The 24,597-nt window shown below is 40.2% G+C and overlaps 1 protein-coding gene across 4 annotated transcripts in view; it reads right to left on the bottom strand.

Annotated features, from left to right (window-relative positions):
* LOC133839871 (palmitoyltransferase app) overlaps positions 1-24,597 on the bottom strand; it is a 70,865-nt gene that overhangs the window by 3,866 nt on the left and 42,402 nt on the right. For 2 of the 4 annotated variants that reach the window (XM_062271499.1, XM_062271500.1), the window contains 8 exons: positions 14,829-16,207; positions 9,926-10,086; positions 9,199-9,383; positions 6,615-6,726; positions 6,391-6,545; positions 5,974-6,095; positions 5,682-5,901; positions 1,883-5,235 (listed from right to left, as the gene is read on the bottom strand). In XM_062271499.1, coding sequence (XP_062127483.1) covers positions 4,012-5,235; positions 5,682-5,901; positions 5,974-6,095; positions 6,391-6,545; positions 6,615-6,726; positions 9,199-9,383; positions 9,926-10,086; positions 14,829-15,019 — 2,370 coding nt within the window. In that variant the 5' untranslated portion in view covers positions 15,020-16,207 and the 3' untranslated portion in view covers positions 1,883-4,011. Of the gene's footprint in view, positions 1-1,882; positions 5,236-5,681; positions 5,902-5,973; positions 6,096-6,390; positions 6,546-6,614; positions 6,727-9,198; positions 9,384-9,925; positions 10,087-14,828; positions 16,208-24,597 lie in introns of those variants that run through there. The other 2 variants (XM_062271501.1, XM_062271502.1) reach the window with 2 other exon arrangements.

Below are 24,597 nucleotides of genomic sequence, written 5' to 3'. Positions count from 1 at the left end.
TAACAACAAACTATGTATTTTGAGATACGCAACAAATTGTAAATGCTGAAAAAAAGGTGGCAAATTATAAATGAACAATTAAATGTAATTAAAATATACTTTGGCCGCACAAAACTCAAACACAACTCAACTGGAAACGAAATGTGCGAAAAATTATTGTTATTATTATTTTGACAGGCGGCGGCGTTTATCCTTTTTGTTTTTTTTTGGGGCTGGGGAATTCACATAACTAATTAACATAATTAAAAATACATAATCCAGCTTGATAAGCACTTAAATCAATAATTAGCCAATGCAAATAATAAAATAGATATTTATGTGATATGGTTTCGTGTTTGATATTGTTGTTTCTTCTATTTTTTTTGGTCTCTAAAATGAATTACATTTTTTTTCGTAAGCCTAATGAATGTGGTGTCAATTGGAACACATGCTTAAATAGTTTTCAATTTACTAATAGGTATTAAAATTTTAATTGGCCAATGCATAAATAAACTGATAATAAAAAAACATTGCCAAAAATGTAACATGATGTTTAAATATGTTTCGAGTGTTCGTATACTTGATATTTATATATGTATATATGGCTGAGTGGTTGTATTGTTTTGTATTTAAGCAAATAATAAACTGTTTTGGATTTTTTTGCTAACATTTTTTTAGGAACTAAAGTTTAAGCAACAAAAGGTAGCTTGGAAATGATATCGAGATTGAATGTACAGGGGGAATTCTGATTTAAAGAATATTCCGCATCAAAATACTGTGGTAGTACTTGCGAGTACAATCTCTGCTCTTTAAATTAAGGTAAGCGTTGAGTAATTGAATTTTATTTTACCATTACATTACGTGTACAACAACAAAAACGTTTAATGTTTATTACTTTATGTGTGTTTTTTTTACTTGAGGCAACTCACCCAATTGAGCCATATAACGCATTTTGTTAGGTTTTACTCTAGTTTTAAGCGGCCCACGAAAGCTTTCACTCAATTGCGTTAAGGTTTTTTTTTTGGTTTTGGTTTTTAGATAAATTACAAGACACAAATTGTTTATGGTATTTGGTTTTTTTTTTCGTTTTTTTGGGTTGTTCCATAGTCAAGTTAAATTGAAAGATATAGAAAAGAGTTTGGCATTAGTGTGTGCGCGAGTGTGTATGTGTGTGTGTGAGTGTGTGTGTAAAAGGAAGGTGTGTTTATTTGCTTGACTTTTCAATTCATTTGATATGAAATGATATCACGCAACTGGAACTCAAACAAGGCGGCGATTGACAGCGAACTAGAAGAAGCGCACAACTTTTACAAAATGGCGTCCAAATTCGACTGCCGCTGTGTGCACGTGTGTGTATGTGTGAGATAGTAGACTTGTTTCAGTGTGTACACACGAGATCTTCACTTCAGTGTCAGTGTGTACATAATTGTATATCTCAATTCTCAGTGTGTACATATGATGCGTGTGTAGGAATTAACTCTAGTTATCTCTCTTAGTGTATACAATTCGTTACTTGATTTCCAATTTAATTCGTTAACATTTCAATATGCTTTATAGCGTACATTTATTGCCCAACATTTAGGTATAATTATTTATATGTATGTATGTCTGTTTGTCTGTGTTTATTATTCAATACGTATGCATTCATTTCATAACTTTTCCATTGCTAAAAGGAACTCATTTATGTATATATAATATATAATCTTTATATATATATCATTTTCATTAATATATATGTGTATATATATATTGTTTATGGTTAACATTGATAGCCTTTAAGACTGGGCACAAGCTAATGCTGCCAATGTGCCGTTTTACAGTAAGCCGACTTATTGTTCTAAATTAAGTAATTATCATTTCACTTAAAATCCAATGCGCTCTCTTCAGTATCGAGGATTAGCTCTGTTTTTTGGTTTTTTCTTTTTTAACATTTACAACTAGTTTATATATTTGTTTATGTATAAATATTTGTCTCTCAGTTTTAACATATTTATTTATGTATTTTCTTATTTTTTGACATATTTGCAGTCACTTGGCAATTTGATACCTAATAAATATCCAATATTTTTGTTTGCATTACAATGCCAATGCATCTGTTTAGTTAGTAAGACTAGACTTTGTTGTTTTGTTTTGGTTTCTTTTAAAATTACATATCTATTAAAATTGATATCAAATTCTTATTGAATTTATATTTTTCGATTCGTAAAAAGACGAAATGAAAGTACGTTAAACAAAATGTTTTTTTCTTTGACTTTTTCTCTGGTTTTGTTGTCGATAAATGGCAGTTGTTTGGCTATTCAATTTATTGTTTGCTAACTTCATAAATGTGTGTAACTGTCTGTCTGTCGCTGTGTGTTTACATTTTTTCTCCATTTTCATTTTTTTTTGAAACCTTACAAATTAAATTTTCAACTAAATTGCACAAGTGACTGCCGGCAAAATCAAGGGCTAAATACTCGTTATTCAACATAAATTAAAAGTCTCAATTCACTACGAACCAAGCTCAACATGCAAAGGTCGTGGCAATGGTTTTGCTCTCTTTTCAATAGCCTTGCAGAGGATTTTGTCATTATATTGGAGTCGAGAGTAATATATTGCATAAATCGATGATACAACTCTTCAGATAAAGACACATATGTAGGTATCAATATAGCTAAGCCTGTCTTGTGGCGACTTTCCTAGTTTTAATAATCAATTTCAACTCATTGTAAAGTTGTATTGTAATCAAATGTATTATATATCAGAATGGATCGGATTGGCTTCCTTTATAGCATTCTATTGTATACTTATAAAAAACTACGTGCTTGTCCAACTGACTGATTACTCACTGACTATTTGCTCATAGTTCAAATGGTAAGAGCTAGGAGGCTGAATTTTTAATTGAGGTTGTTTTCGAAATTTAATCGTGTTCAGCGGTTTTTTCTTAAATATTATTGATTTTGCAACGAAGTAAGGTAATTTACCAAATTTAATTTTGCAATAAGAATGGGAAATTCGAAACTAGGAGGCTGCAATTTATAGCAAGATTGTTTATGATTTAATCGTGATCCTCAATTTTTTTCGTAATCGTATAAAAACTCATGGTTTTTTGAATGTGAATTTGTGGGCTTAGCTTGCTTATTTTTAATAATCCCCTGTCTGCAAGAGTATTTTATCTTCGGCACGCCGAAGCTGTAATTTTCTGTTAGCTTTAGGTTTACTTTACTTTGGTTTGGATTTGGTTTTGGTTTTGGTCTATTCGCTATTGGAGGTGGCGGCGTCGGGATATGGACTTTCAACATTTATATATATTGTATGTATATAGACTTTGGGTTATACACAAGTGTTTGTGAGTGTGTGTGTGTAGGTGTTTCGATTAGTTGCTGCGACAACTGAAAAATACTTGGTCACACTGACGCTCCGCTCTCGTGTTGGCAGTAGGCGGTGCGACAGCGTGGTTCCTTCTGGCCTATGATTTAGGGTGCTAAATAAACGCAAAAGTTTGTATGAACCAAGTTTTTATAAAATTTACAAAGGGGAAGCTACACGTACTAGTTAGGAAGAGCGGGCGGGGGGTATTTCAACAATTTTGGATCACAAATCATAAGGCAAACGCGACTCTTTCTGCTGCAACTACGCGTGCACAAATTCAAGAAATAATACAAATATAAAATGCACTACAATTAATTAATTAGCTAGCCTAATTATAAAAAAAGCGCGACACACGGAAGCCAATTGTGAAGTTGTACAAATATTTTGTCTTGTTGTTATTTTTATAGGTATATCATCAGACGAAATTTGCGAAATAAATTTCCATCGTGCAGCATTAGGAATCGAAGGCATTGCGCCAAGTTTCCGCCGGAGAATCGACATCGACATCGACGAATCGAGCGCCGTTTTATTGTTTAACAACCAATCAATGACTGAGACTACGCAACAGCCGATGATGTAAATGGTTTCGATGGCGATGCTGATGATGATCGAAATGATGATGGTGGTGGTGCTGGTGGCAGTGTTGAAGACGAATGCTTGTTGCGGTTTGCGAGCTGCGTACTAGGACGAATCACTGCCCGCGGCATCCTCGATAATCGAATTGAGATCGATGTTGAAAGAGTACTCATAGAGATTGGAGTAACGATCGCGCTCCTTCCACGGCGACCGATGATTCATATAAAGATTTCGTTTACTAACACGAAAGATCTGGCTGTCCTTGATCGACTGATCGTCGTCGCAGGGTTCGCCGCCACCGCCAAAATCACACTCTCGAATAGTCAACCGGTTCGTCGGTGACTTCAGCTCAAACATCACCTCCTGATGCTTGTACCGCGTGCGCATGGGCAACGGATGATAGCCGGCAATGTTGACCTTCTGTGAGTCCACCGATTGCGTCGACTGACGACGCATGCCACGCGCTGACTTGGGGAATGGATAGTTACGCATCAGATTCGAGTCGGTGCTGCGTTGCGGGGAATAGTATTTGAAGTCCGTCGGTGCTGGTGGCTGAGGGGCCGACGTCTGTATGGTCGTCACGGTGCTCTGGCTGCCCGAGATCGCTGCGCTGCCCTGCAACTGCAACGTCGAGGGGCGACGCGGTGCCAGCGCCGGCGGCGCTGTGGCCATCGAGGCCGATGTGGGTGCCGTTGTCGCCGACGATGAGGAGCCACCACCGACTCCGCTCACTCCGCCACCTGCAGCGGCGGCGAGTTGGGCGGCAGCTGCCGCCGCTGCTGCCGAGACGCTGCCAATGGCCGTGGTCTGCTGCGAGTGCACGTGATGATGCAGCAGCGGCAGCGGCGAGTTGCGTGGGTCGTACGACGGCGTCAGTGGCAAATGCAGCGAGCGCTTCAGGTTCAGCCGATACGACGATGTGGCCGGCGAACGTTGCAGCGATGGCGGCGTTGCCATGCCACTGGCTAGCGCCTCTTGTTGCAGATGCAACTGCAGCTCGGCGGCCATCAGTTGTTGCTTGTGATGCGGTTGCAGTTGCACTTGTTGCGATTGTTGTTGATGGTGTTGTTGTGTTGGGTGTTTGAGTTGTTTGTGTTTGTTGGCTTTGAACTGTTGCTGTGCACTGGCTGGCAACAGTGTTTGCAGCGAGCAGCGCTGATGCTGCTGCCGACGCGACTTGGACTTACCGTTCTGGAGCGTATCATAGCTGGGTGGTCGGTCGAAGCCGTTCCCGTGACCATGCCCATGGCCATGTCCGTGGCCATTGGCTGCTCCAGTTGTTGCAGCGGCCACACCGTTGCTCTCCAATGTCGAGGAGGAGGGATTCGACTGATTACGTTCAGTGTATATATATTTTTGTATATATATATATATTTATAGAGATGAATTTGATGTGAATTTGTTGCGTGGTGGTTGTTTTTGATTGTTGTTGTTCGTGTGGTGAGTTTTAACGAGTTTGTTACCAAAACAGAAGAATATTTGACCAAAAACCAAAAAAAGAAGAAGGTAGAAAGAACAGAGCGTCAAAAATCAGGTGCATTATATACTTAAAGTTCATCGTACGATAGATAGTTAGATAGTTTAGATAGAGAGAGAGAGAGATTTACAGAGTTCAATTTGTTTTTTTTTTTGTTTTTTTGTTGGAAGCAAGCAAATTGTGCCGAGACATTTAGATTTCATTGATTTGGTTGATTATGGATTATGGAGCGTGAGTGAGAGAGAGAGAGAGAGAAGGTGCTCGGATATATTACGCTGTCAGCGTTGTAATAGCTTACCTCATCGTAGAAGCGCGGCTTCAGCTCTCCACCGACGCCAGCGCCTCCAATGTTGACGCCACCGCCCGCTCCACTGATGCCACCGATGACGCCCATGCCACCGCCCATCATCGGCTGTGCTGTGGTCACCATTTGCGAGGCGCTGATGACATCGCTTAGTGCATGCCGCGGGCTGGAATGATGCATCTGCTGTATGTACTCGTCTGTGGCAATGCCGCGTCTGCATCCGAACAAAATTGTGTTACTTGTTGTGGTCGCTCAGTCGTGTACAGTTGTTGCCATCTCAACTTACCTGTCGATCAGCGAGGGCGTCATGGGACCGCACAATATGTGGCAACAGTTCAGGCAAATGTTGCCTCGGGAATAGGGATTCTGGGTGCGTGGCCCGCCCTTCGACGAGAACGATCCTTTGAGCTGTAAATGCAAATGTGCAGTGGTTAAAGGGCGCGACGAATGCGAAGTGAGCTACGGCAAGCCGCAGGCTGAATACACTGGCAACAAAAATTAAGTCTTTATATTTTAAAGGATTCTTCCTATAGTATATAGTCACCATTTACGACTGACATTAACTCATTTACTAACTATAACAAAAACACAAATTTGTTGCCAGTTTCAGCAAGTTAGCTGTCAGACTTAAGAATTCATCGACATTAATACACGCGGACGGACAGACAGCAAACCAAATTTGGCAGTTAAAAGCTTTACTCACATCCTCATTCGTTGTCTGGTCGCTGGTCGTCAGGTATGTATGGAATCCAGCCAACCCGATCACCGACCAGATCGAAAAGAAACAAATGAACACAACAATCACAGTAAATGGCGCCTTCTTTATTACTTCGAAGACCTCCTGTTCGGTTTTCATCACTGCAATAAATGATAATACGATGATAATTGATAATTTGATCATCAACCCAAATTAAAAAGTGTACTCACATAAAACTAAATGCGTCACAGAGCACGAGAATATAAATACGGCTAAAAATGCCAGTGAGACTAGAAACAAATAAAAGAACCGATAATTTCGCTTGCCCACGCAATTTCCCACCTGCAACGAGAAATGAAACGATACATTTATTACATTCTTGTTTTTTTCTTTTCATTTTGTGTTGGCGACAGAAAATTTCAATGAAAAGGTTGTTCCGAAAATCTGCATAATGCTCATTACGTGTACACAATAAGGTTAATTGCCTGCTGTGGACCAGGCAACGTCCTAATGGGCCATGCCATATAATTGGCGCCCCAAAATGAAATTACGCGCCGTGCAGCACCACCAACCAACGATGGCAACGACAACAAAATGCCTCAATTTTAGTCCACGATGCGAGCGCACTTTAAGCGAACTGAGCGCTAGTGGGTGGCAGTAGGCAGGCGAAAGAGGGGCGACCTTCAGGCTGACAGCAGTTTCCAGCAGCTCATAATCAAGCCGACGCGGCGGGTCGCTCTCTCCCCTGCGCTCTCTACGCGAAATGCTTTCGCCCAGCTATGCCAAATGAAAAATTCAAAACCCACTCTTTAGTCGGGCAAAGGGACAGACGCGAATTGCGGGGAGTGGCGTCTCCTAAAGTGGTGACAACAAGTAAAAATGCTCGTACTGCGCTTTGATTCGAAGCTGACCGACTGGGAAATACTCTGTGTATGACAACTTGCATAGTTTCCATAAATATTTGTTAGTTTACGTCTTGACTAATGCCTACGAAAGTTAATTAACATTTCTAACATTCTCTTAAAGTTAATTAAACATTTGAAATATTTCACAGTACTTGATTTGATTGCTCAGTTAGCATTTCATTGTCGACTACATCAACTGGCATTTTTCTTTATTAACATTTAAAACTTTATTTAGTTTTTGTCGAGTTATTTTTGCGTATTATTTGAATTTTACTCTGAAGTGCATTTTATTCACTTTGAAGTGCAATGAATGCAAAGGACTTCACTCATCATGGCAAATATGCGCTTGAATATTTGATAAGAGCTTGTATTTCAACTTTATTTTTACATGGGTTGACGTGTGGCATACCTCGCAAAATACAACAAAATAGTTATAAAAAGAGATTTGGGTATGTGAAACAGAGATAAAAATATCTTTAGTCATTCTAATCGTATATAATAAAATACGTATGCGTGATATATTTATGTTGCGTGCAATAAAATATGTATACGTAATTTATTCTTGCTCATTTCAATAAACTACGTATACGTCATATTTTCATAGTTATTTGAGTAAGAAACGAATACGTTATATTTGCAAATTTAATACAATATTATACGAACTTCTCATATTGCAAGAGATTTGAAAGCTGTTCTTAGCAAACAATTTATTAAATTTGTTGATAAACTATGAATCGGTATGTTTAAAAATAATTGCGTGGTTGGGTTTGGCAAATTAATACAATATTTAACCACAATTTCCGATAAAAAAACAACTATAAATATTCTATGATTATTTTTTAGTCAAGTAGGAATTAATTGCCATTATCATTCTGTTTGCGCAGCTAGCGTCCGGTTAAAAAAAAAATAAATAAATAAGCTGCAGTAAGAGAAAAAACTATGCGAAAAGGCAATTAAAAAAGATCCACTTGACTGCTGAAGTCTCTTTCAGTTAACTAATTTATGAAATGAACTAATTATTTTCTGACTAGTTATTTATTAGCTTAATAAATTATAATCCTCAATAATAAATAATCCAAATTGATATCTCGTAAAGATATCAAGATATCGATAGTGTGTGAGCATGCTGCCTGCAAAAGCTCGTTGCATTTGATGCCACTAAGGTCTGTGCATACCCTACATACACCACACACACCCATACACTCTCATAATGCAATGAGTGTGTGGCTACTTAAGTGTGCGTTTGTGTGTGCATGCTTTCGTTGCACTGGCTTGTTTTGCTTGGTCCGCAACTTGCCACATCTTGTTGCATCTTTTAGAAGCTTGCGGGGCAAGCACAGGTTGAGCTGAGTAAACACTCGGAGCAGCTGCACTAGTTAATACCCTATAATGTATTACTTTTATACTAACACTGATTTATTTCACTTGTGGCAAAGCATCGCTTCTAGTGCTTACTGCCCGCCTAGTGCCCTTTAATTGCTAAAGGGTATAATGAAAAAAACTAAAATTGGGTAGTTGTCGACGGGGCGCGTGGTTGAATGTGAATGCGAATCTGCTGGGTGGGTTTTTGTTTGTCTCTGTGGCCGTGTGGCCTTTTTGCTTGCCATCCCGAAACGCGTCGCAGTGTGCAGCAACAGCAGCAGCAGCGGCAGCATCGTGCTCGGAAATTATTTTTGCTAAAAAATTAGCAACCTCAGCGGTTGCTGCAGAAATTGGGTTAAAGTCACCGACAGCAGCAACAGCGCTAGCGAGCGCCATGGCCGGAGGGCGAAAGTTGTTTTTTGCTGTGGCCCACATTTGCGGCTCTGGCAGCTCAATGTCAGGGCGCAAGCGAGAGCGAGAGAGAAAGAGAGAGGCAAATGTAATGCTAAAACAATGTTAGACAGAGAGATAGAAAGGTATTACTTACCCAGGGACAGTGGTGATCAAAGCGATCCACGCAATTGTCGCAGAGGCTGCAGTGTGAGGCGCGCGGTGGTCGAAAGATTTTGCAGGTGAAGCAATACTTCAGCTTGACCGTTTGCCCCTTGACAAGGACCTCCTTGGTGCGCGGTGGCGGTCGGTATGTGGGGCTGTTCAGTGAGTTTGGCACTTCTGCAGTCATGTACAGAGTACAAAACGGAACCGGATGTGCGGCGTTGGCGCCGGAAATGCAGCATCAGCAATGGCAACACAGCAACGGGCAACAGCAACAGCAACGACAGCCGCACCGACAAAGTCGTTGTTGACATGCAAGTAAAGGGAAAGAGCAAAAGTTTTCTCATTTTAAATATTTTCCAACAGCAGCAGCAGCAGCAACAGCAACAACAACTGCGGCGGCAGCAACTCATTAGGGTAAAGGCAACGCAGCGTTCGCCTTTGATGATTTCCATACAGCTTTCTATGTCAGGCCATGCTCATTACTTTTTATGTGCGCCCACAACACTCACACACAGACACAGACACTCGCCAACTTAATGAAGTGAAAACAAATACATATATAACATATATATATATATAAATGTACTTTATACATATACAGATATATTCATTTATTCCTCAGCGGTCTGTGTTTGTGTGCCATTCAACAGGCAAACGACCTTGCGCACTTTCCACTTTCCACTCTCAAAGAGTGGACACGCTGCATGTCGACTCACCAATTTGCTTTTCAATATAGGCAGCCTCATCATTGGAGGCACGCGGTATGACGCCGGGATCCGTGAAGGTTGTGCGCAGCAAGGAGCTCATCGTGAAGAAGTACAGCACGGCTCCAACGATGGGAATCACCGGATTAATGCGCGTCGCCAAAAATGGGCAGCTGCAAAATGAACGAAATAATGAAAATGAAAGTACACAAATAATCAGCATACGGCAGGCAATATATTGGGGTCAGGCATAATATCAAGTTGTAATATTCAACAAAGTTGTCAAGTGGGTATCTGAATAATTTCGTGAAAATATTTCCCGAATTTAAGGTCAAAAAAATTGGAATTGACTTTGGAGAACATTAATCAATTTAATTGAATTATACTTCCTAGAACTCAGCAATTTACTTTGTATTTTTTTTTATATAATATATGTTATTATATATATGTTATAATTTTGTTTTATATATATGTTATAATTTTTATAATTTACTATGAATCAGAAAATTTAAAAATGTTAAGTACATGTTGAACAGAAACCTAATACAAATACTTTTTATTTTGATTCGTCGTGTTAATAGAGAGTATTTTTTAACTTTTGACAAATTTCTAGTTTGACACATTCCTTTGTTATATGAATAAACAAAAACAATTATTCATTTGGTTAACCACTGGCACTTGTTTAATTTTACATATATTGCAGCAATGAATTATTTTAAATAAAAATTTAAAATTTACATTTATTGTGTAACCACAAAAGTGCAAAATGTGTCACAAAGCTGATCTAAAAATATTTTAATAATAAATGCGACAGTTTTCTGTTGTTGCCTTTTTATCACTGTTATTCCGCAACACATTTTTGTTAATAATTTCTAATGTAAATAAATTATGTTGTCATTGGCCGTCAAGGCAGGAAAAGCTTCTTTAAAATTCCTATAAGTCTAAGTATTAGATATTATTATTATTATGCAAAAACATATAATAGAATGCATGTAAAAATTAATCTAATTTATTTAATGATTATTAACGAGGCATTTATAAATAAACCAAGAAAGATTTGAATAACTGGTAATGAAAATCTCAAATGAATAAATTTGGAATTAAGTAAATTTCTCTTCCTAACTCAATTATTTTATTTTATTACATTTTAAATTGTAATGGATGAACTTCATTTAAACATTATTTGCCTTAAAGAGTAAATTTTCGTCACGTACTTCACTTCACTTTGGCATGGCAAAAGCAATTTCGCTGAAGAGTGGCAAATGGATAAGAACTATTTGAGAGGTGACAGCATTTAAGGCATAAAATACTTCGAGTTAAAGTGGTATTGCCACTTAAAGGACATGACTCTCGTAACATGGATTCGTTTAGTTAAGTTTGGTTTGCCTTGCGTTGGCTGGAGCTTTTGGCAATGCCCCAAAAAATGCGTTCGCCCGCACAAATGTGCAACAAGGGAATTGCATTGAGCGTCGACCAGGCGCCAAACAAAAGTAGAATGCTGCGGCACGCAGCATGTGTCAGCATGTGTGTAAGCACCCAACGGAATTGAGGATTGGGGATTGAGATCGGGGATTGGCCCAGGTCTACATTGGGTAATCGGGTACAATGAAGCTGGCCAGCATTGTTAACTCTCCCCTTCGGCCCCTTCTGACTCTCTCGCTCTATCTGTTGTAATGTGTTGTGATGTGCGTGCCAAACGATTTGTGAATAGCAGAGAAGCAGAAGCAGCAGCAGTGGAAGCATATTCACAACCAGGACATGCACAGTTGCGCGTTGACAGGACACCAGGGACGACCTGAGCATAATGAAAATAATGTGTGACAAGCCCTAGAGCTCAGCTTTGAATTGCCAGCTGCATTTTGGGGCCAGTTGAATGCAGAAAAAGAAAACACAAACTAAACGAAAGCGAAAATAGTTAAATACATTTGTCATGACAATGCTTTCGCCTTTCCGTCTCCCTCTCTTGCTTCATCTCTTTTCAAATGGAGGAAAAAGCATTCAAAAAATGTTTTCCTCGCATTCAGCTGGCAAATCGCTGACAATGCCACATGAAAAGGAAGCCAGCGCATTGCTATTGTGTGTGTGTGTGTGTGTGTGTGTGTGTGTGTGTATGTGTGTGTGTCTGCTACCTTTTTAGCGATTTGCATTTGCCACAGCGCGCAAGCGAGCGCGAGACAGCGGAATACAATTTGGCCATAGCCCACGGCGCAGTTCTGGCGCTGCAAAACGGAAGCTGCCTTCGTATGTGTGCCCACCTCTCCCAACTGCAACTGCAACTGCAACTGCATCTGCACTTAAAAGCATAGGAGATATTGAAATGCCCATAGGTTTCCGCCCCCTTTTTGCCGCCTCACCTGACTCGGCTCGCCTTGACTGCCCCGCTTACCTCTGCCTCACTATGCGCTAATATAAGGCAAGCAATGAAAATAGATTCCCAGCAAAACAAGCGAGCACGTGACTTTTGCAAGTGATCGACTAGTAGTTAACCTGTAATTTTATTATAGACATCATACTAGCAAATATGTAAACTGTATTTAGTTGCAGTCGATTGTTTCATTAAAAGTTGACTTTACAAGAACATTTCTAAGAAACTTAGAATTTAAAAACATGCATGAATATTAATATTATTTTTGAATTAAAAGACTTTCAACGCACTAGCTTAAATTGGATGAATATTTGTATTATTTTTAGAACTTAAAGACTTTTAAAGCGCCCCAAGACATTTCCACAAATTTAATATTTATTTCAATACTATACAGCATTGCTAATAAAAATATAGAAGTAGATTTAGCTGAAAACAGTACTATTAGTTCTAGAACAAACATTTTGAAATCAATACTGTTTCTGCCTAGAATTTCTGCACAACGATTAATTTCTTAAATTTCTTACTTTTAAGGCGAATTGTTCTTCAAAATATAAACGGCTATTCTCATTATGGAAAAAGGAAAAATGAGAACAAATCGAGCAACATATAACATATGTTAAAAATATTGAAGAACTTTGGGGGTTCTATGACATAATATATAATATGTTACACTATATTAAATACAGAAGGATTAATTCTCAATGGGAAATTCTTAATTTCATTTCTGCAAACACTTGCCAACAGAAGCAAAACCTACTTTTAATTCGAATAATAAAAATTATAAGTTGTTTGCATTTAATAAAAACATTATTAAAAATGCAATGAACACAACATTTGAATTGAACACTTTAAAGTTTATTTACAACAAACGAAAATGCCCCTTTCGAAGAGTAGTTTTAATAGGCACGTGGTATGGAAATGGTGTCGTGCAGCCGACATTGCAGTTACCGTAGACGTCGAGCTGGCTTTTCGGCAGCGCATAAATTTGGATAGCAAGTTTAAGGCGGCAACCAGAATAACAACAGGCAGGAGAAGCAACAACACGAGCGCGAGCAACAACAAAAACGAGTCGAGAATTGCAATTCCTTTTATTTTTCGCTTTATTTTCAAGTTTGTATGTGAGCCACACATGCAATTTTGTTGGCGGCGTGTTGAAAACGATTCGTGCAGAAAATGTTGAGCATAATTTTTTCTAATCGTACGAACAGGTCGTACACAAAAAAAAAAAAAGAAAACGCATCATTATGCATCCTTTACACATACTCACTCACACACACATAAATATATACATATACGTATATAGTTGTTAGCAGATGTGAACGTATTGCTAACGGCTTTTGCTCTATTTGTATTTGTGCTACGTGACGTGTACGTTATTTGCCAATGCCCATTGCGTATACGCCAGGTTGAACAGCATATACATTGCAATCGAAAGTTAAACATTTGTGGTATTTGCATTTTATTTGTTTGCTTAGTAACGAGACTAGAAATTCGTTAACGCCCACATTCGCCGCAAAGATATTTCATTTTTTGTGTGCAAATTATTTCCTTAATTAAAATTCATTTTCTATTGCATGCCATAGAATTTTAATTAGATTTAACTCTCTGTGTGGAGATTAAAGCTCAGGATTAAGTTAAATGGTCGTTGTTTGCCATGGCAACTTCTCATTAAATTAGTCATACAAATTAAATTTGTCGCTTTGCAGACTAATTAAGTTCAAGCTGACAGGATGCGAGTAATATCTTCTGAAGGTAACGCAAAGCAACTAACACTCACAATCTCTTTGTTTAATTAGCATAATAAATCAAACATTGAGTAAGTTAATTAACACACGTTCGTAATTTAAAATTCGATCGAAAATGCAATTTTATTTGAAATAAGAAAAGTCCACAAGGCCAATTGGTTGTCAAGAGTCAAAGATTTGCGACGTGCTGTCAATTCGTTGCGCCTGTTGCTGCTCAAGCTCAAGCATCTCAAATGTCTCGACAATCTCTGGCCCTGACCATTTAAAGTCAAGCGATAAATTGACAAATCAAAAGCTGCAACTATTTTCGCAATCTATCTATCTCGTGGCTTGGCAGCTTAAAAGGATAAGAATAAGCCACAGAGAAACCAAGCCGAAAAACATGCAAAGTTCGGGCAGGGAATGAACGAACGAACGAACGGAAAGCACATCCTTTGCTTGGCCAAGCATTACGCATACGCTACGTTGCACAGCAAAATCAGCAGCAGCAGGAGTAGCAGCAATAATTACATGCCATTGGATACGTTGACTCGTCGTCGTCGTCGTCTGGTGAGTGACCATTAATGTGGGCGTAATTGGAAACCGAGTAGACCATAAGGGCGTTACAGTTCAAATGGGGGCGTGGCTGGTAAGCTATGCTGCAAATGCTTAATTAGCAACGTATTCATTTTGCAAACAATGCAACCGCACTGAGGCCAAATGAGAAGCAGAGACAGACAGACAGACAGAGAAAACTCGACCAAACACAACACGAAACTGTAGTGTGTAGTGTGTATGTGTTAGTGTGTGTGGCTGCAATACTCACTCGAAGGCAAAGAAGAGGGCACTGGTGCCAGTAATCAGGATGCACGTCAAGTAGAAGACACCCGTGTGCGGTGCGGACATTAGCAATCCATCGCAGTAGAATTTATTGCGTCCGGCAAACAGTTCCCATTTGCGTGTGACGCGCTGGTTCGGTGCCATATTACTGCAACAACAACAGCACAGCAGATTCATTGGGATATGCTTCTATGGCTCTGGCTCCGTCTCCGGTTGCGGATGCGGCGCTCCTGCTGTTTGTTAGTTGGTAGCGAGTTGCTGGTGACAGTAAAGGGATTGTGGGTTTGGGTTTTCAGGATGATGATTGCTGTTGAGGGGGGTTAGTTAGTATGCTTATGGTCTTAACTCTTCGCCCGCGCTCGCCCAGTGACAACAGCAGATGACGAGAGCAACTGCAACTGTAACTGTAACAGCTGCTGGTCTAGCAATTGTAGTGGAGGGATGAACTGGTGAGATGAGGTGCTGCGTTGATGGCCTGAAGCTGACACTGCTCGCTCGCTGCAGTTGACGAAATTGTGCCGGTGTCTGCTCCTCCTCGTGTGCTCTCGTCCTGTCACAGCGGCGTGTTCATGTGTAGCTGTTGATGGGCGTTGGCTCCTTCTCCTTCTTCCAGCAGCAGCAGCATGCAAAAACTGAGTGCGCTGCCTCCTTCTGTTATTTCATGCGTGAAATTCCGCAGGGAATCGTTCGCACTACAACTCTTCTAACTTGATCTCGTCGTTTTGGGGCTTGTTGTTTGTTTTTTTTTGGTTGCTTGGCTAATTTTTGAGTTGCGTGTCAGTCGTTAAAAAAAGGTAAAATGTAATCAAAATGATGTATGTCCCACGGTCTGCCGCGCGCCGCTGTCCGGTAAACGCTGCTCGTTCAGTTCCAAAAGCAATTTCGTCCACTTTGTTCTGTTGTCCACAGTCCAGAGCGGCATCAGCCACATTGCGTTTCAATTTCCTTTTTTCCTTTTTATGCGTTTCGGTTTCTTTTTTTTTTTCTTTTCTTGCTATTGTTGTTGTTCTTTGCCAGCTCCACGCGCCTCCTCCGCGCAGCAGCTTTAATTAAAGCAGCGCGGCTGTCATTTCTCAGCTCCTACCTCCTTCCTGTCTGCTCCCTTTCTGCTTTCCTCTTTCCCGTTCCCGCTTCCTTTTGGCTCCTACAACAATTATTTGCTTGGCTTTGTTAACATTTCCTGCCACCGAAGTTGGCTACGATTTGCTTGCTCGCTTCGTCGTCCTTCTTCCTTGTCGTCTTCGTCTGTCTTTTATGATTCAATTATTCGCGCTCGCGAGTTCGCCTGGCGCCGGAGTCCAAGGATTTGTGTGCCGCGGAGAGTTGTTAAAATTGCCTCAGTATTGGACCAGACAGCTGCGTTTCCTGCAATGAATGAAAGAGAGAGAGCAGAACGTTCGTGGGTATTAGACAGAGCGGGTGAAAGCAAAAAATATAATCATTAAGTTGTTTTGATTAAGAACTTTTGCCAAAGTGCCAAAAAGAATTCCAGTTGGCGCGCACACAAAGAACGCGGCAAGTGAGGAGAGAGGAAAGGGGAAAGGCGAGCGGGAGCAAACGATTCTTTAATGTTTCTTTTATATTTGAATTTTGATGCCGTAACCGTCGTCGCATGCAGACGTGTATTTATTGTGCTCCGGGAAAAAATATTCAATAAGATCACATAAGTGCAGTGACTGGTTTAAAAAATCTACAATATCGCGAAAAGACGCTCTTTGCGATGAAATCGCTAATGTTTATATTGATTGATTAATTAATTAATATAAATCATAACAATTAAAACTCTAATTAATCAATCTCGATTACAATGAGTCAAAACGACATTCGTGCACAACGTCACCGTGAGCAAGACGAGAGACGGCTCTCACAACAACGAAACAACGCGTACTTCTCTTTTAAAGCGACCGAATATAATGCAAGCTCTGATCAAGTGCGGTCAATTACCCCCAACTCGACCGAATTCTTAAACGTAGAGAGTAATAGAGCGCGCTCATGCTCTCCCTCGCTACCATCGATGTCTCTGCAGCCTAAGAGCGCAGTAACCAGCACCGCAATTTCGCTGACAACGTCAACCGTAACAACAACAACAACCGCAACTGTATCGACAGCGCGTTTAACGACATCATCAGCTAGCGGCGCAAACATTACTACGTCTGTCGCTGCGCTGACCGAAAAAAAAAGAACAAAAACAATGAACCTATTAAGCCGGCTGTGCAGACTGGTATGGATCGCTACATTCAAATTAAAAGAAAGATGAGCCCTCTAAATTCTCAGCGCAAAATAACCCGTGGCAATGCTAGCCTAGCTGCAATAGAAACGGACATGAACTCGAACCGATTCAAAATCTTGGCAGACGCCTATGAGGTTGAGGCGGCCGAATCTACTGAAGTCGAGAAAAGGAAGCCAAAGCCTCCGCCTATTTATATACGAGAAAAAAGTTCCAATGTTCTCGTCAACAAAATTATTGAGATTATTGGCAAGGATAACTTTCACATAATACCCCTTGTAAAGGGCAACATTCACGAAACAAAAGTTCAAATGAAGTCTGAAGATAATTACAGAGTATTATCGAAATATCTTACCGATAATAAAAAGAACTTTTACACGTATCAGCTTAAAAGCAGCAAGGGTTTGCAAGTCGTACTCAAGGGTATAGAATCTGAAGTAACGCCTGCAGAGATAACAAAGGCACTACAAGAGAAGGGATTTAGCGCAAAGACAGTCTTCAATATCCTTAACAAGGATAGAAAGCCGCAGCCACTCTTTAAGGTTGAGCTCGAGCCAGACAATAAGCCCCTGAAGAAATACGAAGTGCACCCTATATACAATCTTCAGTTCCTGCTGCATCGCCGAATTACAGTTGAGGAACCGCACAAACGCAATGGTCCGGTACAATGTGCGAACTGCCAAGAATATGGTCATACAAGGTCATACTGTAAACTGCGCCCGGTGTGTGTAGTTTGTGGAGAGCTTCATGACTCCGCACACTGCCCAGCGAGCAAAGATGACTGCAACTCGAAAAGTGCGGCAACTGCGGTGGCAATCACACTGCTAACTATAGAGGTTGCCCAGTTTATAAGGATCTGAAAAGCCGCATTCATCAAAAAGGAATTACCGCCCGCACCCAAAATAAAACGTTGAAAGTCTCCAGATCAAACCCTGAAGTCTTCTTCTCGACTGCAGCCAGATCCTCACTAGGACCTATTAACTCTGAGAAAAGTGTGACATACGCAAGCGCTTTAAAATCAGGACCGGCTATCCCTGCCTCAAAAAGTTCATTTCTGCAATCAGCATACCAAGAACCGAACATGGCTCAGCAACATCAATCGCCGGAGCAGTCAAAAGCAACTTCGAAGCTATGATATGCAGCTTACAACAAAGCCTTACAGAATTTATGTCATTTATGCGCACAACTATGCAAGATTTAATGCGAAACCAAAATCTATTGATTGAAATGCTGGTTTCACAACAATCCAAATAATGACTCCCCTACGGATCTCTACGTGGAACGCTAACGGCGTTTCACAGCATAAACTTGAGTTAGCTCAATTCCTACTCGACAATCAAATCGACGTAATGCTGCTTTCAGAAACACACCTTACAAACAAATACAATTTTCATCTTCGAGGATATACTTTCTACGGAACAAATCATCCAGACGGTAAAGCACATGGTGGGACTGGAATTCTAATCAGAAGCCGTATTAAGCACTACTATCATAACAAATTTGCTAAAAACTACCTACAGGCCACATCTATAAATATAAAACTAAATACCGGCAACGAACTTACACTAGCCGCCGTATACTGCCCCCTCGCTTCACTATAGCTGAAGATGAGTTTATGCAGTTTTTCAACTCACTAGGAGACCACTTCATAGCAGCAGGAGACTACAATGCCAAGCACACACACTGGGGATCTCGTCTCGTGACTCCAAAAGGAAAGCAGCTCTACAATGCCATTATCAACGCCAAGAACAAGCTCGACTATGTTTCTCCTGGCACACCAACATACTGGCCGGCAGACCCAAAGAAACTGCCCGATTTAATAGACTTTGCGATTACCAAAAACATTCCAAAAATCTGATAAGCGCCGAATGCCTTTCGGATCTTTCATCTGACCACTCGCCTATACTGTTTATTCTACTCCGGCATCCAGGAACATTGGAACAATCACTAAAATTGACCTCACAGAAAACTAATTGGATTAAGTACAGAAAGTATATAAGCTCACACATTGAGCTAAGTCCCCATCTCAATAATGAAGCCGACGTAGACAGCTTTGTTAATTCACTGGAGTCTGTACTTGTCTCTGCAGCCCAAGCTTCAACACCTCAAACCATAAATACACAAAGCAATCGAAAGAAGACAAATCTACAAATCGAGCAGCTCGTCCTCGAAAAGCGACGCTTACGTCGAGAGTGGCAATTCCACAGATCGCCAGCTTCTAAGCAACGTTTAAGACATGCCTCACGTGAACTTACTAAAGCTCTACAGCAAGAAGAAGCATACGTCCAACGCCACTACATAGAGCAATTGTGTACTTCTAGTACGAAAAACTCACTATGGAGAGCTCACCCTACTCTGAGCTCACCGAAAGAAGCCGTGATGCCTATAAGAAATCCCACAGGAGGCTGGGCGCGTAGCGATGCAGACAGAGCCAGCACGTTTGCCAACCACCTTAAAATGTACTCCAACCAAATCCTGCCACGAGTGCGTTTACTGTGCCGACTTTATCAAATGAGCCTCAGCTTCAACGTGAGCCAATCGAATTTCGCCCAAATGAAATCGTTAGCATCATCAAAAATCAACTGAATCCGAAAAATCCCGGGATGCGACCTCATAACTCCCAAAATGATCATCGAGCTCCCATATTGCGCCGTTTGCACTATCACCCAGCTTTTCAACACCATCGCAAAACTTGGCTACTATCCAGTAAGATGGAAGAAGTCAATTATAATAATGATAGCAAAGCCGGGAAAAGACCACACAGTCCCCACGTCGTATAGACCTATAAGCCTACTTTCATGCTTATCTAAACTCTTTGAAAAATGCGTTTTGATTCGGATAAACACGTACCTAAGACTCCAGGAAGGAATCCCGTCACATCAATTTGGGTTTCGTGAAAAGCACGGAACAATTGAGCAGGTCAACCGGATAACATCAGAAATTCGGAACGCGTTCGAAAAACGAGAGTACTGTACTGCCATATTTCTAGATGTCTCTCAAGCATTTGACAGAGTCTGGCTAGAAGGTCTAATGTACAAGATCAAGACAATGCTCCCCAGCAACACCCATAAGCTTTTAGAGTCTTACCTTTACGACAGAAAATTTGTTGTGAGATGCAACTCTGCTATATCTGATGTTTTCACTGTTGGAGCTGGAGTTCCTCAAGGTAGTGTGCTAGGGCCAACACTATACGTCCTCTACACAGCAGACATCCCGACAAGCACACGAATAACAACATCTACGTTTGCTGATGATACAGCTATTCTTAGCCGCTCAAAATGCCCGAGGCAAGCAACTGCGCAGCTAGCTCTTCATATGGTCGATGTTGAAAAATGGCTATCAGATTGGCGAATTAGAGTGAACGAACAAAAATGCAAGCACGTTACATTCACCCTGAACAGACAAAACTGCCCGCCGCTAACGTTAAACAACACTCTACTCCCGCAAGCAAACGAAGTGACATATCTAGGAGTACACCTCGACAGAAGACTCACATGGCGCCGGCACATTGAAGCCAAAAGAACACACCTAAAGCTAAAAGCCAGCAGCCTTCATTGGCTTATCAACGCACGGTCTCCCCTTAGCCTTGAATATAAAGTCCTGCTGTATAACTCGGTACTAAAACCTATATGGATGTACGGCTCCCAATTATGGGGGAGTGCCAGCAATAGTAATATTGACATAGTCCAGCGAGCTCAGTCGAAGATCTTGAGAACCATCACCGGGGCACCGTGGTACGTTCGCAACGAAAACATACAACGCGACTTAAACATCCTACCAGTCAAAGAAGTGATCGCAGAACAGAAGGAAAAGTACTTTACCAAGCTACTGTTGCACCCTAACCACCTGGCGAGAGGTCTAACAAGGTTGAGCAACCAATCACGTCTTCGTCGTAATGACTTACCTACCCAGCGACCGACCTGAGGGACGCGCAACCAGAATGCAGTTTTAACACACTGTTAGCTAAATTTTAATGTTAAGATTCGTAAACTTATTGTTAGTCTCAAAATCTAGAGAAGATTCAATAAATAAAAGCAAAGTCCTCAAAAAAAAAAAAATATTTGAATTCCCTTCTCCCCATTTGCTTTCCCCTTTTTATGCTCAGCATGAATGTATGAATGGGCAATTTAAGTGAGTTGCGCTGCAATTATTCATGCTAACCAACTGTTATTGACAGTGCCGTTTAATTAATACTCATAATGGCAGGTAAACTTCTGGCTTCTGACTTTTGTGCGCGGCGCACAAAGTAGATTTACAAAATAAACTCTACAACAGGTCATTAATTAACGAAATTAAAATTTGAAAAAAAAAGAACGGAAAGTCTTTTGAAGCAAAGCATTTTTATAAGAAGGGATTGCTTGAAAGTTTGGGATTATAACGAAGGGCTAGAATTCAATGTAACTGTCTTTTAATACACAAAGTCTTTGAATATCTTAAAGCTATTAAGAATGATTTATTATTAAATTCTCAAAATCAAAATATGATTAACTAACTAATTGTAAATAAGAACGAAAAGTTAATTTGTCTTGGTTTAGATATAGAATTTTGTGACGTATTTTTGGCACCAATCCAAAAAACCACATCTTACTACGTCATTTGATCAAACAAGTATTATTTGGCACAAAAGAAATGTTATTTTCAATTTTTCAATATTATTTTTAAACCTGTTTGTCATACGTTTTATAATACAAAATTATTTGATAAGTTCTGCATAATTTTAAATGACGCAATTCTAATGCGCACTTCAAATGCCAATTGAGTTTGTTAACCGTATAAGCTATAATTAAATAGAACCAGTTGTTTACTTAATTTCTCATATGACTAACTAAATATAAAATTCCTCAGAATAAAGTGGAAAACATTTTTTTTTATACAAGTTTTTATGATAATTCAACACAATTTATTTAAACGAAAATGTAAATAGAGCATACCAATGTTAATAAATCAAGGAATGATACTTTAATGATACCCATGAGTTGTAGCTTCCATCCTTGCTTATCTGCCTAAGCAAAGAGTGAAGCATTGGCTGCCGCATAATCAGGGAGTCCATAAATTAAGAGCATTACGTTGACAACAACAACAACACGGCACCGCACCGCAATCCATGCAAATACCCATTCACTACGGGTGCTCGTTTAATGCGCTTATTCGCTGCATCCGCCCATAGATATTTTGCACTAATAAAGTTAAGCATACGCACCGTGCACCGCTCGGCTTCTGCACACTCTACCCCAATGTTATCTTAAGGCAAACAGACGCAGAGTACGAATGCCATAAACCAGCGTACTCACACACCCACACACCCAACACACACGCAAAACAAACTAAACAACAACACGAAGAGTGGGGAGAGCAAAGTAGAGGATTCTTCCATGGGTAAACTACGTTAATTAGGCGCATGTCGTCCATTAAGTAGTTGCTTGGGAAGCTGTCACGCAAAGTTTATGCAAATTGAGCTGCAATTAAGTCGTTGACAACTCCTCCTCCAGCATTCCAACTGCATACACAATTAACAATTAAATACAAAAATAATAACAACAATGAACGAACCACTGATACAACATTAAATGCAATCCACAAGAGAAGTGCCAATTAGAGGCACACACAACATACACAACACAATCTGATTGCACAATTGAAGTGAGAGTTTTGTCTAGTGCGCGATGCTCGATAAACTCATAAATTGCACAGAATGACAGAAAGTGGCCGTAACAACAAAACCCATCGAAATGTGTGGCAAAATAATAACAATAAAACAACAGCAGCAGCAGCGACAGCAGCAGCAAACGCCAGTGGCAAGGGACGAGATGCTGGCAAGGTTGAAGTGGCACTTGGCAAAGCGCGGCTCGGCTCGGCTTGGCGCCGCGTCGCGTCGCTCAACGCAAATATGCAAATAAATGGCCACTTACGGCAATTCAATAGCGAAAGAAAGGCAAAGAGAGAGGACACGGCATAGTTGTGCCTGCGTCTGTGTCGCCTCTCTGTGTGTAGGTCACATATGCAAACAATATGCCAATTTAATGTTTATTAATGTAATAAAACAAAGACAACAGCGGCGCACATGTTTGCATTATTAAATTACAACAAAACAGACATAAGTACAAAGAGAGAGAGGGAGAGAAACATTAGTTCCACTTCCTCTTGAAGGGAAGCTGACATTGTAATTGCGGCTGCGGTTGCGTATACGTATTTTGCAATACATCAAATACTTGAACACCACACACACACATAGAGCGTACACTTGATATTGTCCAGAGTCGCGTGTGCCGCAATGGCACTACAGTTTCCACCTCTTCTACTCTCTCTGCTCCTACTCCCTTCTCTCTAGTTCCTTCCATGGCGCTCCCCTTTACAACACTCCGCTTTCCACACTCTGCTTGCTTGGCCGGCATCGCTTCGCCTCGCATCGGTAACCGTTACTCATACGCATGCATGGCGAGTACACTTAACATTCAGGCGGGCACACTCATACTCACACTCACACTCGCACTCACTGTGAGTGCACTCGCCGCCACGCGTCCAACTCAGGCTCAGTCTCTGCTTTGCTGTGGCGCTGCTCGACTGGGCTCATTCATTTACGCAACACGCCTCATGCCCATTTACCACCGCCCCCCCACTTATTAAACAAACAAACACACAGACGCACACACACACTTAAACATAAACACACACATTTAAATGTAGATGTAGGTGTATGGCCTGCAAATGAATAGTGCAGCAGTCTCTCGCTCTCTCTGTGTGTGTTTGTGCGAAGTGCGAGGCAGTTCAAGTTGTTGTCGCTGTTAAGTGTTGCCAGAGAGAGAGATTCTCTCTCTGGACTTGCCACATGTAACTGCACAATATGTATGCATAGTTGTGCCCAGGAGTTGTGGTAATCAACGGCAACAGCAACAACACACAAACAGCTGTAACCACGGTGCGGACAATGATATCGAGCAATCGACTAAGCATCAAGTTACGCACTCAACGTGAATTGACTTGAGGATTTTGATTGTAAATGCTGCTAAAGCAGTTGGCTTTTGTACAGCTTAAATTGCCAACAAGTCACAATTTATGGGCGCTTATAGATTACATCATTGATTATCAAAAATTACAGCTTGGCATACAAATATTTTTGGTTCGTTTTAATACGTTTCTTTATTTAAAACTTTAAGTTGTCATTCATGTTCTTTAAGTACCAATAAGCCAAGAAGTATGCTACATTTTGTAATTCATTTAAATTTTACTACTTTAATAAAAAAAAATTAGAAGTTTAATTTAAATAAAGAAAAAAATATGTTAAATTTCTTTTACAGTTTCTCCTTCTTATTTAAAATCATAAAAATTATCCAAAAGCCAAGAGTATGCTTATTCAAATAAATATAATATTCAAATATAAATAAAAAGCAAATACAAATATAACAAAATAATAGAAAACTTTTATTGAAAAAAAATTTACAGTTTAAAGTTAAGTAACAGAAGTTTCTGTTGCTGTTCATAGTTACTAAAGAGCTTTTTTCTTTAGTCACATTTTATATTGTTTACAATA

This window comes from Drosophila sulfurigaster, chromosome 3, assembly GCF_023558435.1.
Source record: "Drosophila sulfurigaster albostrigata strain 15112-1811.04 chromosome 3, ASM2355843v2, whole genome shotgun sequence".
Lineage (NCBI taxonomy): Eukaryota > Metazoa > Arthropoda > Insecta > Diptera > Drosophilidae > Drosophila > Drosophila sulfurigaster.
The sequence above is the reverse complement of the archived record's forward strand: the minus strand, read 5'-3'. Positions and strand labels throughout refer to the sequence as shown.